This window comes from Rhinatrema bivittatum, chromosome 9, assembly GCF_901001135.1.
Source record: "Rhinatrema bivittatum chromosome 9, aRhiBiv1.1, whole genome shotgun sequence".
NCBI lineage: Eukaryota > Metazoa > Chordata > Amphibia > Gymnophiona > Rhinatrematidae > Rhinatrema > Rhinatrema bivittatum.
In genome coordinates, this window is record NC_042623.1 from 256,814,514 (window position 1) to 256,828,104 (window position 13,591).

The window sequence follows — 13,591 nt, forward strand, 5'->3', positions numbered from 1 at the left end:
CGTGGCTCTAACGATTTTTGACGATTTAAAATATATCTGACGATTGTTTTAAATCGTCAAAAAACAATTCACATCCCTACTATTTAGTGGCAGGAGGAGCTCCCAAAGCCGAGCAGCAGCCACTGAAGTCAATGGTGGAATTTTAACTGACTTCAGTTTCTAGCCCCGACTTATGACCTCAGCAGTGGGTGGAGATTCAGCCCTAACTGGTGAAAGGAGGAAAAATAAATTAAACAAAGATAGGGCAAGACAAAAAGGCTCCTCAGTGGCAGGAGAAGCTCCCAGAGCCGAGCAGCACTGCCAATGAAGTCGATGGTGGAATTTTAACTTTAAGGTAGTCAACTAATATCCCGACAAAGTTCGCCAGATAAGTTTATCTTGCTAAACTTGCAAGCCAGACAGTGGCTGAATATAGCCCTCAGAGTCATGGCAACATTGGTGGTCCACTTGAGATCGACCTCCGTAGAAGAAATTTGTAAAGCTGCAACATGGAGTTCAGTCTACATGTTCACATCTCATTGGATTCCAAATGCAAAAGTAGCTTTCGTTAATCTGTCTTGCGGGGTCTATTTGAGGTTTAGAAATCAACTCCATTCCCTCTAGATCATTTTATATTTCAAATTTTTTTTTTATACTTTGTTTCAAAATTGCCTAAAAAAAATAATGACAAAAAGTGAATATGACAAAAATGTCTTGTTGCCACCTAAAAATAGTTGCCTGTTGGCACTCTTTTTCTGGTTATATTTTCCCCTTTTTAATTAAAGGCAGCCTGTATCTATGCATTTCCCCAGCTGTGAGGATTTTACATCCTGCTTTCCTTGGAGAAAGTGAAAGTTGCTTTCCTGTAACAGGTATTCTCCAAGGATAGCAAGATGCAACTCATCATAGAACCCATCTACCCTTGGGATTGGTTCTATTCCAGTTTAACTATATTAAGAACTGAAAGAGACCCCATGTGATGCCATGACACAGGACAGACCACCTATGCTCAGTAGAGTTGCCAAAAGCTTCCTGAAACTTTTAAATAATCTTCTCCAACTGGGCTGTTGGATGATGTTATCTTGGCTTCTGAGAACACCTGTACAGGTAAGCAGTTTTTTCTTTTTGAAACCTCTGTGCTAGTCAACATATTATATAGTATGCTTTAATGTTTATTAAATAGGAGTACTATAGTGCAACATGAGGCATGCTATATGAACAACACCAAAAGTATCTAAAATATGCATCTGTTGGTTTAGAGTCAGTGTTTTATCTTTTTAAGTTTTCAGGTATTTCCAGAATCTGCTATATTTTCTCTATGAATCTAGTATAATTGTTTGGTGTATCTAGTTCATTATAGCTTTTGCTGCAGGGACCTCATGAATCATGTCTATGTTATACTGCTGCCATCCGTCTTGTGTAAAAAAGAAAGTGTTACTATGGAAATTGCAAATGTTTTTCCACATCATTACTCTATCGTTGAATGTTCCATAATAATGAACTTCTAACATTTGTTCTGTTTTTAAAATTATTACCTTTGTCATTGCATTACTCTGTAATATGCTTAAAAGCATGCTATGGGAATCTTTTGGTGACTACATTAATTAATGGAACTGCTTGTGGGTTTCTTGAATTTAAGCTTTCAGATTTTAATGTATAATACTGAATTTTCTCATGAAGAGTTGGTTCTTTAACAACTTAGTATCATTTGATTGGTGACCTTTTAACATATTCAGTGCATTTATAACTAACACCATAGTCCTTATGCAAGTTTAGACATATAGAGCTGATAATTTCAAAGTCATTTAATATATAAAACATAATTTTATGCATATAAATGTCTATTATAAAATTTCCTGAGGCTCAGTATGCATAAAGGTATGTGTGTGTAACCGAAGAGTTGATCCAGGGATGGTATTGAGACTTACCGGCTCTGCCACAGTCTCTGGGGGTTCCTGGTCCTGCTATCACTGCTCATCGGGCCTCTCTGCATGGCCCGCGGAGAGAAGCTGCTACTCGCGCTGCGCCCCTCCCTAGGCACGCGCACCATTGATTCTTAAGTAGGGACCGTGGCGGAACCTAGCCGCAGCCCTGGATGATGATGTCAACTTAACTACAGTATTTAAGTTCAGGCTACGCTCCCTAGTGTTGCCTTTTCCACTGGTCACCTCGCTGGTCGAGTACTCGTTGCCTCCTAGAGATTCGTCTCATCCCTGCGTTCTTGTTCTTCGTTGTTTCTGGTTCCTGTCTCCTTGTTCCTACCTTCCTTCATTCTTCGGATTGATTAATAGACATTGACTTTGCTTTGCCTGACCACGCTATTGACTGTCTCCAAGCCAGGACCTCCGCTTCGCCTGACCATGCCATTGACTCTCTCCAGACCCAGACCTCTGCATCACCTGACTACGCTATTGCCTATCTCCAGATCCAGACCTCCGCTTTGCCTGACTACACTCTTGACCATCTCCATGATCAGACCTCAGCCTTGCTTGCTACTGCCTTCAGATTGCCGCCAGCCGTGACTCAAGCCTGCCTTTGGATGCCTCTCCAGCTTACTCCCTGGACGTGGTTTCTTCAGGCTTCAGCCTGCTTTTGCTTGAGCGCCCTCTGTCTGCCTCCATTCCATTGGTGCCCAAGTTTCCAGGACATTATCCAGTCCAGAATAAGAATGTACCATCTCTCATCTGCTGTCTCTGTGCTGAACCAACTCTTCCTTTGACTACACACAGAGGCCCACCTAAGTCCTGCCGGCCCTGGCACCCAAAGGCTCAACCTGCAGGGAACGAGGACTGGTATAGATGAAGCTCCAGCGGCCTCTGTCTATCAGCCCACTCTGCCTGCCGACGGTGGAGACCCGTAGGTTGCGTCAACCCCACCTCGGCCCAAGGGTCACCTTCCGGTGCAACACCTGATGGGTATCATTGTGTGGAAAGAACTACTGGTGCCATTTGTGGAGGTGGGTGCTAGCCAATAGGAGTTGTTGATCAACCAACATGGAATACCTTGGAGCCAGCTGCAGTTACACTAGGTACCATCTCTCATCTGCTCATCTCATCCTGTTACACTAGGAGCAGCAGTGGTGCTAAGTACTGCTTAAGCTTTACCAGCAACCCTGAGTAAGAATGAGCCAATTTGAATTTCTGAAAAGGGTTTCTCTCTCCTCTGCCTCTGGCTTGGAGGTTGCCCCAGCCAGTCCGAGCCTAACTTATTGGAGCTAGTGAAGAATTTTTTTGCTGCTTAAGCCCAAGATCCCAAAGAAGGAGATTAGAATATTCGCCTGATCAAGATGAAGGAAATGTTCCCACATAGCTGGCTTTCTCCAAGTTCCACACCAGTGCCTACTTCACTACGAGAGCTTCTAATGTTGGGAGTAAGTCTTCTCCATGAAGTGATGGATTCTCCTTCCCCAGGTGAGTCTATTCATGAATCTGAAGATCAAGAGGTTGTCTCTGTCCATTCTGAGTTCTTCTCGGATGTTTCCCCTCTGGACCAGCACAGATCTCCTTGGTTGCCATCATCAGGATGGTAGCTTGGTCAGGGCCCATGTTGGTTGTCATCTGAATCAAATTCCTCTTTTTCCCCCCTGCTATCAAAGCAGAGAATGATGTTGCAGTTGCATCAAAAGCACAAGGCTTATTGGTTAAGGGTAGTAATCCCCATGCTTTCAACTGCCACTCCATACATGTTATCCCCATGATTATCAGTATCCCAGACTGTAAAAGTCAGGGCCTTCGTTGGTTGTTGTCTGAATCCAATTCCCCTTTTTCCCCCTGCCATCAAAGCAGAGAGCAATGTTGCAGTTGTTTTAAAAGCATCAAGGCTTATTGGTTAAGGGTAGTAATCCCCATGATTCAGTTAAGGGTAGTAACTGCTGCTCCGTACAGGTTACCCCCTTGCACCTTTTCTTTATTTCTTTCCTCTAACCTTTAGAGATCCACAGTGTTTATCCCATGCTGAATTGAATTCTTTGACTGTTCTTGTCTTCACACCTCCTCTGAAAGGGCATTCCAGGCATCCACCACCCTCTCCGTGAAGAAATATTTCCAGATGTTGGTTATGAGTTGTCCCCCCTGGAGTTTTATTTCATGACTCCTAGTTCTATGTTTCTTTTCATCAGAAATTGTTCAAAGTTTGTACATTATTAAAATCTTTCAGGTATCTGAAGATCTGTATTATATTATTATTTATTAGGCTTGATGAATCGTAATCTTACTTAAGTATATCAATGCGATGTACAGAAATTAAAAAAAATAAACATATCGTACATCAAAGCTAAAAGTAAGCAATACAAATTATAGATTCAAAATCTAAAACTAAAATTAACATTAAAAAATTGACTTAAAAAACAATGAAAATAGAAGATTAAAAAACAGATACAAACTATAGTAAACTGTAGAAAGTAACATTAATATCTGTATTAATACTTAGAACATAGATATCTGTAAAATCAGAGAAAAATTTGTCTTACAAGGTCATTATGAAAAGGAAAGTTTTAAGGGACTTCCTAAATTTGACATGTTTTTTTCAAGGTGTAACACCAAAGAAAAAGAGTTCCAAAGTCTGGGCGCCAGATAAGAAAAGCAGATTTCATGAGTGTGTTCCAGTCTTATCAGTTTAGGTGAAGGGAGAACTAGAAGCTCTAGTTATGAGGAACATAGAGTATGTGCAGACAAATATGGGAGAAGAAGATTGGCCAAATATGAATGTGTACCCCAGCTAAAGACCTTGAAAGTTAGACAGCCAATCTTGAATTGAATTCTATAAATCACTGGAAGCCAATGAAGTTCGATGAGAAGTGGCGTAATGTGATCACATTTCCTCTTACTGAAGATTATTTTACTGTTTAAAATCTGCGAACTTGGTTGGAAGAGAGTCCATGTAGTATGGCATTTCAATAGTCTAGTCTATTGAGTATAAGAGAATAGGTGAGCATCTTCCTTAATTTCTAAAAACAGTTTTAGTGTTCTAATGAATGGTAAGAAAAAATAGGATTGCTGAACTAGGATTTGAAACTTGTGAAGAGAATTTGTGTGAAGAGTCTAGTTCAACCCTTAAAGAAATTACTGTGTTCTTCAGAGGTATAAGAGTTAGTCCACTGGATCACTATTTCTGATGAACCAAACAGCCTCAGATTTTTCAGGATTAATTTTAAGTTTAGAGGACCGAAGCCAAGTGGCCATCTCAGAAAGGCAAATATTGAATTTATCAAGAGAGTCCCCTTTTTTAAAATCAATACTAGCAAGAACCTGAACATCATCTGCATAAATGTAGCTGGTGAAACCAAGACATTGTATCAAAGTTGCGAGTGGAGAGATAAACAAATTGAAAAAAGTAGGAGAAAGGGCTGAGCCCTGGGATACCCACAAGTAAGTGAGTGAATAGATGACATTGATGAATTTCAAAGTATTTGGAATATTCTTTGTTCTAGGAAGGATTTGAACCAGAGAAGGGAAGACTCCTGAATACCAATGTTGAATAGACAGTTGAGAAGAAGCTAATGGTCAATTGTGTCCAAGTCAGCACTTATGTCGAGAGAAACAATTCAGACAGCAAGACCTTTGTCCAAATTTAAACTGATTTCCAAAATCAGTGCAGTAAGGGCTGTTTCAGTACAAAAACCTTTTGAAAAGCTGAGTGCTTAGGGTGTAATACTAGGGTTTTTTTTTCAAGAAAGTTAGTAAGTTGTCCATGGACAACCTTCTCAAGGATTTTTGATAGTTCAGGTGGATTGGAGAAGGTCTGTAATTTTCAGGTTTAGCAGCATCTAAATGTGTTTTGGTTAAGAAGGGGCAAACTATGGCTACTTTTAGACTAACATAAGAACATGCCATACTGGGTCAGACCAAGGGTCCATCAAGCCCAGCATCCTGTTTCCAACAGTGGCCAATCCAGGCCACAAGAACCTGGCAATTACCCAAACACTAAGAAGATCCCATTCTACTGATGCAATTAATAGCAGTGGATATTCCCTAAGTAAATTTGAATAATAGCCGTTAATGGACTTCTCCTCCAAGAACTTATCCAAACCTTTTTTGAACCCAGCTACACTAACTGCACTAACCATATCCTCTGGCAGCAAATTCCAGAGCTTTATTGTGCATTGAGTGAAAAAGAATTTTCTTTGATTAGTCTTAAATGTGCTACTTGCTAACTTCATGGAATGCCCCCTAGTCCTTCTATTATTTGAAAGTATAAATAACCAATTCACACCTACTCGTTCAAGACCTCTCATGATCTTAAAGACCTCTATCATATCCCCCTCAGCCGTCTCTTCTCCAAGCTGAACAGCCTTAAACTCTCCAGCTTTTCCTCATAGGGGAGATGTTCCATCCCCTTTATCATTTTGGTTGCCCTTCTCTGTACCTTCTCCATCGCAACTGTATCTTTTTTGAGATGCAGCGACCAGAATTGTACACAGTATTCAAGGTGCGGTCTCACCATGGAGCGATATAGAGACATTATTATATTTTCCGTTTTATTAACCATTCTCTTCCTAATAATTCCCAACATTCTGTTTTCTTTTTTGACTCCCACAGTACACTGAGCTATTTTAAAGTATTATCCACTATGATGCCTAGATCTTTTTCCTGGGTGGTAGCTCCTAATATGGAACCTAACATCGTGTAACTACAGCAAGGGTTATTTTTCCCTATATACAACATCTTGCACTTGTCCACATTAAATTTCATCTGCCATTTGGATGCCCAATCTTCCAGTCTTGCAAGGTCCTCCTGTAATGTATCACAATTCACTTGTGATTTAACTACTCTGAATAATTTTGTATCATCCGCAAATTTGATAACCTCACTCATCGTATTCCTTTCCAGATCATTTATATATATATATATATATATATATATATATATATATATTGAAAAGCACCGGTCCAAGTACAGATCCCTGAGGCACTCCACTGTTTACCCTTTTCCACTGAGAAAATTGACCATTTAATCCTACTCTGTTTCCTGTCTTTTAACCAGTTTGCAATCCACGAAAGGACATCGCCTCCTATACCATGACTTTTTAGTTTTCTTAGAAGCCTCTCATGAGGGACTTTGTCAAACGCCTTCTGAAAATCCAAATACACTACATCTATCTGTTCACCTTTATCCACATGTTTATTAACCCCTTCAAAAAATGAAGCAGATTTGTTAGGCAAGACTTCCCTTGGGTAAATCCATGTTGACTGTGTTCCATTAAACCATGTCTTTCTATATGCTCTACGATTTTAATCTTGATAATAGTTTCCACTATTTTTCCCGGCACTGAAGTCAGGCTCACTGGTCTATAGTTTCCTGGATCGCCCCTGGAGCCTTTTTTAAATATTGGGGTTACATTGGCCACCCTCCAGTCTTCAGGTACAATGAATGATTTTAATGATATGTTACAAATTTTAACTAATAGATCAGAAATTTCATTTTTGAGTTCTTTCACTACCCTAGGATGTATACCAAAGTTGTCATAAATTGGTCAATGATAGTCCACTTAATTTGTTTAAATGAATGTTCATATTGAATGCAGTGAGATACTATCGGGGCTGTTAGATTCTGGGTATGTAAGTGGGACTTATGCTCATTTAATCTTACTCTCATGTTTTTAGTTGTTCTCCCAATGTACACTTTGGGACAATTACAGAGTAGAGCATATATCACATAACTTGAATTACAAGTAGTATGAGATTTCCATGTCACTCTATACCCAGATACTGAATCTTCCCATACATGACCCTCAATGTAATTATTGCAATAACTACATGACCACATTTGAAATGGCTGTTATCTTGATCCACATACGTCTTTGCTTGTGCGTGTACTTAATGATCTTTAATATTGTTACCCCGTGATGTTACTATCAATGGCGGTTCTTGAAATATATTGTAATCCCCAATTTATGCCAATGTCTTCTGATGGCTGTGGAAATGGCTGAAAACACCGTGGTTTGTTTTAACACACATACCAAATTGGGTTCCTGTTTTTTAGGCTTGTATGTTAACAAGGCTTGCCTATCAGAATATTTGGCCCGTTTGTAAGCACGTTTTACTATTTTTTGTGGATATCCACGTTGCAAAAATCTTCTCTTAAGTTTCTCCGCTTGAATTTCATACTCAGAGGATGTAGAGCAAATCCTTCGTATCTGGAAATATTGACTCGTGGGTAACCCACATTTGAATGAATAGGCATGATGACTATGAAACCTGAGTAAATTGTTCCGGTCTGTGGGTTTCCTGAATACTGTAGTGGCCAGTGTGTCCCGCTGACATGTTATTGAGACATCCAAAAATGTTATTGTTTGATTAGAACATTCTGCCGTGAACTGTAAATAATGATTTAAGGTGTTTATCCAAGTGCAACATATTTTCAACCGGTCCTCAGACCCTTTCCAAATGAAAAAAATGTCATCAATATAACGACTCCACATAATGATATCTTGCCACCAGTCTGATGTGTAGATGTATGTTTTTTCAAATTGTGCCATGTATAAGTTGGCAGTTGTATGTGCCAACAGGGATCCCTAAACTTGCAAACCCGGACCCCTGCTGGACTTTTGGCAAGTTTTGTGGGGGTGAGGAGGGTCCCCCAAGACTTGTCAAAAGCCCCTGGTGGTCCAGCCGGGGTCCGGGAGCGAACTCCTGCACTCGGGCCATCGGCTGCCAGTAATCAAAATGGCACCGATAGCCTTTGCCCTTACTATGTCACAGGGGCTACCGGTGCCATTGGTCAGCCCCTGTCACATGGTAGGAGCACAAGATGGCGCCGGCCATCCAGTGCTCCTACCATGTGACAGGGTCCGGCCAATGACACGGATACCCTGTCACATGGCGCCATTTTGATTAGTGGCAGCCGACGGCCCGGGAGCAGGAGGGCGGCCTGGAGCAGGAGATCGCTCCCAGGACCCCCACTGGACCACTAGGTACCTATAAAAAGTTTTTGGGGGTGTCGGGAGGGTGGGGGAAGCTAAGGGGTTAGTTTTAAAGGGTCAGGGTGGGTTTAGGGGTTATTTTTGTGTGCCGTTTTCCCCGCTCTCCCCCAAAATGATAAGGGAACCCCCACGATCAATATCGTAGGGTTTTTCTATCGTTTTGGGGGAGCCCCTGATTTTGACGATTTTGAAAATATCGACGATATTTTCAATCATCCGAAGCACGATTCACATCCCTAGTACTGTTTCTGTGGATCCAATGACACCTGTTGGATCTGTTGTAAAAAATGAATGGTGTCCTTTGTATAAGATTGCATCTCTTGTACATACGGTTGAAGAATACGATCCAAAAATATCGCCGGAGGTTCAAGGACAGCACTGTTTAAAGATACTATAGGTCGTATCGGAGGTTTCAAAATGTTTTTATGGATTTTAGGTACGGCATATATAACCGGGATCCTAGGATGGGGAACTATAAGAAAACTCCGCTCCTTATCTGTCAATACTACTGTAGCTTCCACCAATGATGTTATTTGTTTGCTTAACCCCTCTGTCGGATCGACAGTCAAGACACATTAATATTTCTGATCACTCACATGATGAATCATTGCTGTATCATAGTCGATTTTGTTCTGTAGTACAATGGCACTGCCTTTCTCGGCGGGTTTTATTATTAAATCTGTTGATTGTGCCAATGATTTTAATGCAGTCCTTAATGACTGTGGCAAGTTGTATCTCCATTTGGGATTACTCTCTTCGTATTGGCTGAGATCACGTAAGATCATTTGTTGGTATGTCTTTATGATGGGGTCCATCGGACCAGAAGGATTCCATTTAGATGGATTATGTACTAAAGATATGACGCTAATAGGCGGCGATTGCATCTTTGAAAAAAATAATTTTAAATTCAATTTAAATTCAACAGCCCCAATAGTATCTCATTGTATTCAATATGAACATTCATTTACACAAATTAAGTGGACTATCATTGACCAAGTGTTGACAACTTCGTGTGGGGGAGATTGCAGACATATGCTGGATTTGAGGGAAGCTTACTGGATTTTTACATTGGGTACGCAATTCCCACAGGGACTGAATGAGAAATTAGAATGGAACACCCTCATTTAATGAACATAAACACCATGTTTCTTTGATACAAAATGTGTTATAAACGCCATCACATGAGTATTTTTTGGAAAAAAGGTTTAACAACATGGTGTGTACACTTTAAGATGTTCCATCATGCGTAATAGAAGAGTAAGGAGGTCCGTAGGCACACCATCAGGGCAATCTCATAGAGACCACGTCATCAACGTGTTTTAGGATTGGTTAGATTTGGAGTAGTAGGTACGGATATAAGACTCACGCTCACCTGGACATTTAAATTAAAATGGCGACCAGATCAATGGCGGGTTAAAACTTGAGGAAATGCCGAACATCACCAATTACTGGACTATATAATCTCGTCCCCTGACGAAGAATCGAGGATTCGAAACAATGCCCTGTTGGGACATGGACTTGGACATGACTAATGAATCCACATATAGATAAGTTGAAGGGAAGTTTTCCTGCACTACGAAAAAACATATGTGTCGGCGTTTTTGGTAATAGTTCGGCATCTTGTGATAACAGAAAAAATATCTCATAGAAAAACCGGTTTGGTGAGATATAGTTAACAAAAGAGTTTTTTTACTTCACATTACTCACTATAAATTTACACACGCTAAAAATATATTTAAAAAAACCCAGCAACGGGTTGGAGGAGGTTGGTTCATGATTAGAATTGCTATACACTGCTGGATGCAGTGATATAATGAAATTGTATGAAACCTTCCTCTTCTTCCTGAAAATACTTTCATTGGTGGTAAGAATTTGTTTTTGAGAAATTTTCAAGCAATAATTGGTTAGAGATAGCCTCCTTATGAAGATATTGAATGATAACAACTTGGCATAAAAGTCTCGATAGAGATGATATCTTATTCATTTATTAACGGTATTCATATCCCTCGAAAATATATTAGTGCATCGTTTTTGTAATTGAACTTAATGCATTACACTAGATATGAATTAGTTATTACTATATCAGGTACTGTTCATTTATTTTATTGTGTATGGTATATGGTATTCATATGGTATATGAATAAAGAATATGTTTTAATAATAAATTTCACATCAGTGCTTTTTTTTCTTTTTGGAATGTTTTCCTGTAATTACAATAGAGCAGTTTACACAGACACACACACACACACACACTACACCTCTATGTGGATGCCTACACAGATCCTTTAATTAAATTTAAGACTAGTAATTAGATTGAATCAATTTTTTTTTTTTTAATACTAATTTTAGGGTACAGCTCTCCAAGATGTTTGTCAGCAAATCCTGGTAGGCAATGTTCCAGAAGTTCTCCAAGCCCTAGACCAAAAACTGCTGCTACACGACCATTATCTAGAGCTGCTATTGAAATTTCAGAAATTGAATCCATTGATGTAACAGAACAAGATGATCCTTTGCTGGATGAGGCTGCTGATCAACAAACAATAGCTGGTTTGGAAAAAGAATTAAATATATTAAATATTCATGCAGGTAAATAAATGTATAATAAAAATGTCTACTTTTCTTTCTTTTTTTTTCTTGGGTATGATATACTGAAATGTGCAATTAATAATTTTATGGATATTGTATTTTGCCAGATGGGTTTAAGAAATACTATGTGAGGCTCATGTTCATCTAAAGTATGCTCAAATAGAGCTGAAACGTATATAAATGAAAGTATATACTGAAGTTTCAGGAATTAAATTACCAAGCATGAAACAATCAAATTAATTACAGGAGATAACTGAAATCTAATTTCAATGACATCCAATAAAATATCTTAAAGGAAGAAAGCTGCATAATTTTTCAATGTGAAAACGTTTTTTTGACATAGATGTATAATTACTGAGAAGTTTACCACCTTCATTTTCATTGACTAGTTCACCACTTGTATTTTGGCTAAGCAGAATTTTTAGAGAATATCAGGTCACGAAATTGTGAGTTGCCAGCTCACCACCGGCAACCATATAACAAGTAACTTCAGCACAGGCATGCCAGCTAATTAATGAAGTACATGAATTCATGTTTTTCCTAGTGACGTAGGAATCGGCCATGACCTCAAAGAAGAAATTAGAGGTGATTCACTAAAACAGGAACTTTTACTGTTGACACCAGTACTCATGACAACTTGATTCTCTCAGTAATCTTCTTCTTTACTGCCAAATTCATTCCCCCCATGCCACCCAATAGTGACCCTTTACATAGCCCAGCATCCACAATTATATCATGACACCTACCATGTATCTACCAAAATCACAGCCAAGGGGATGGGCTTGGCAGAATCAGTAAGGAAAGAAGACCCTGTTGAGCTTGACTGTAATCTGATACTACAAAAAGACATAAGAGGTATAGGATAAGTGGGAGAACTTTGGAACAGAGAGATTTATCTATTTGCTTTTTAAATCTAAGCAAAGAAATGAAGGAAAAAAGAGCAGAAGAAAGGTGAAAAAGCTGTGAGGGGGAAACCTGGGGCTGAAAGTAGAGAAGCAATACAAATCTGAAGCAAGTAAGGAAAGATTCTGAAGAGGAGGAGAGGGGAATTTATGGGGAGAATGCTGATGGGGAGGGAACTTATGAAGATGGAGCAGGAAAATCTAGATAAAAAGGAAGTAGGGCATTATGCAGCATTGTTTTGGACACATGAGAGTGCCAGAAATCACCTTACATGCAAATACATGCCACTAACAATATGGCTGTCTTCCTGTAGCCTTCACTTTACCTTGTTGGGGGTACCCTGCTGCTCAAAAGATGTATTGGTGACTTTATGGTGATTTGTGGCATTAAATAAACTGATGAAGTTTCCTCTACTCCATTAATCTTGGGGTGAGCAAGTTTGGTGAGTGTGCATTCATTTTGGGATAGTGCAATTCAGCCTGAAATTTACCTTGTAAATACCTTGTAGTATATTTAAACACTGCAATTATTATGTAAAGCTTTGATTTTGGAAACTGCATCTATTTAAAATAAAAGTCCTTTTTATTTTTAATTTACTTCAGCACTAATGGGAATGTATAGGTAGATATTCAAAAGCCATTTAGATGGATAACTCACAAGTTATCCATTTAAATGGCAAATGTGGTGTATTCAGCCACTCAGCCATCTAAATTATAGCTGGATAAGTAATCCAGCTATAATTTAGCCGGAAAAAAGGGGCATTTCAGGGGTGTTATTCATGAAAGGGTTTGAGTTATCCAACTATCTGAGCTGAATATATATCCATCTAGATTAGCTGGATAACTTTAGACCTGCTTTCGAACAGTTCTAAAGTTATCCGGTCTTGTGTGACTGGATAACGTGCTACTTAACTGGATATCTTTAATAAGTATCCTGTTAAGTAATACTGTCAGAAAGAATCAAAAGCAAACAAATAAAGATGTCAGCAAGTCAATCCCTCTTCCCCCGAAAAAATATCTTATAAAGACCCAATCAGGCCAAGTTCTCCTCACATCTCAAAACCTTTAAATGGTGCAGAATCCCCCTATGCCAGTGTTTTATAAATTGAAATATCAGCCTGCCCCTCCCTTCCCTCCTTCCCAACCGCAAGGATAGCACACTTCGCCCTGACACTCCCGATATTGCCGGGAACAAGGGACCCTCT

The 13,591-nt window shown here is 39.4% G+C and overlaps 1 protein-coding gene across 15 annotated transcripts in view; it reads left to right on the forward strand.

The window, feature by feature from the left end:
- Window positions 1-13,591, forward strand: part of ZBBX (zinc finger B-box domain containing) — an 881,823-nt gene that overhangs the window by 522,554 nt on the left and 345,678 nt on the right. For all 15 annotated transcript variants that reach the window (XM_029616113.1, XM_029616112.1, XM_029616111.1 and 12 more), the window contains one exon: window positions 11,248-11,484. In XM_029616113.1, the coding sequence (XP_029471973.1) occupies window positions 11,248-11,484 (237 nt within the window). The remainder of the gene's footprint in view (window positions 1-11,247; window positions 11,485-13,591) is intronic.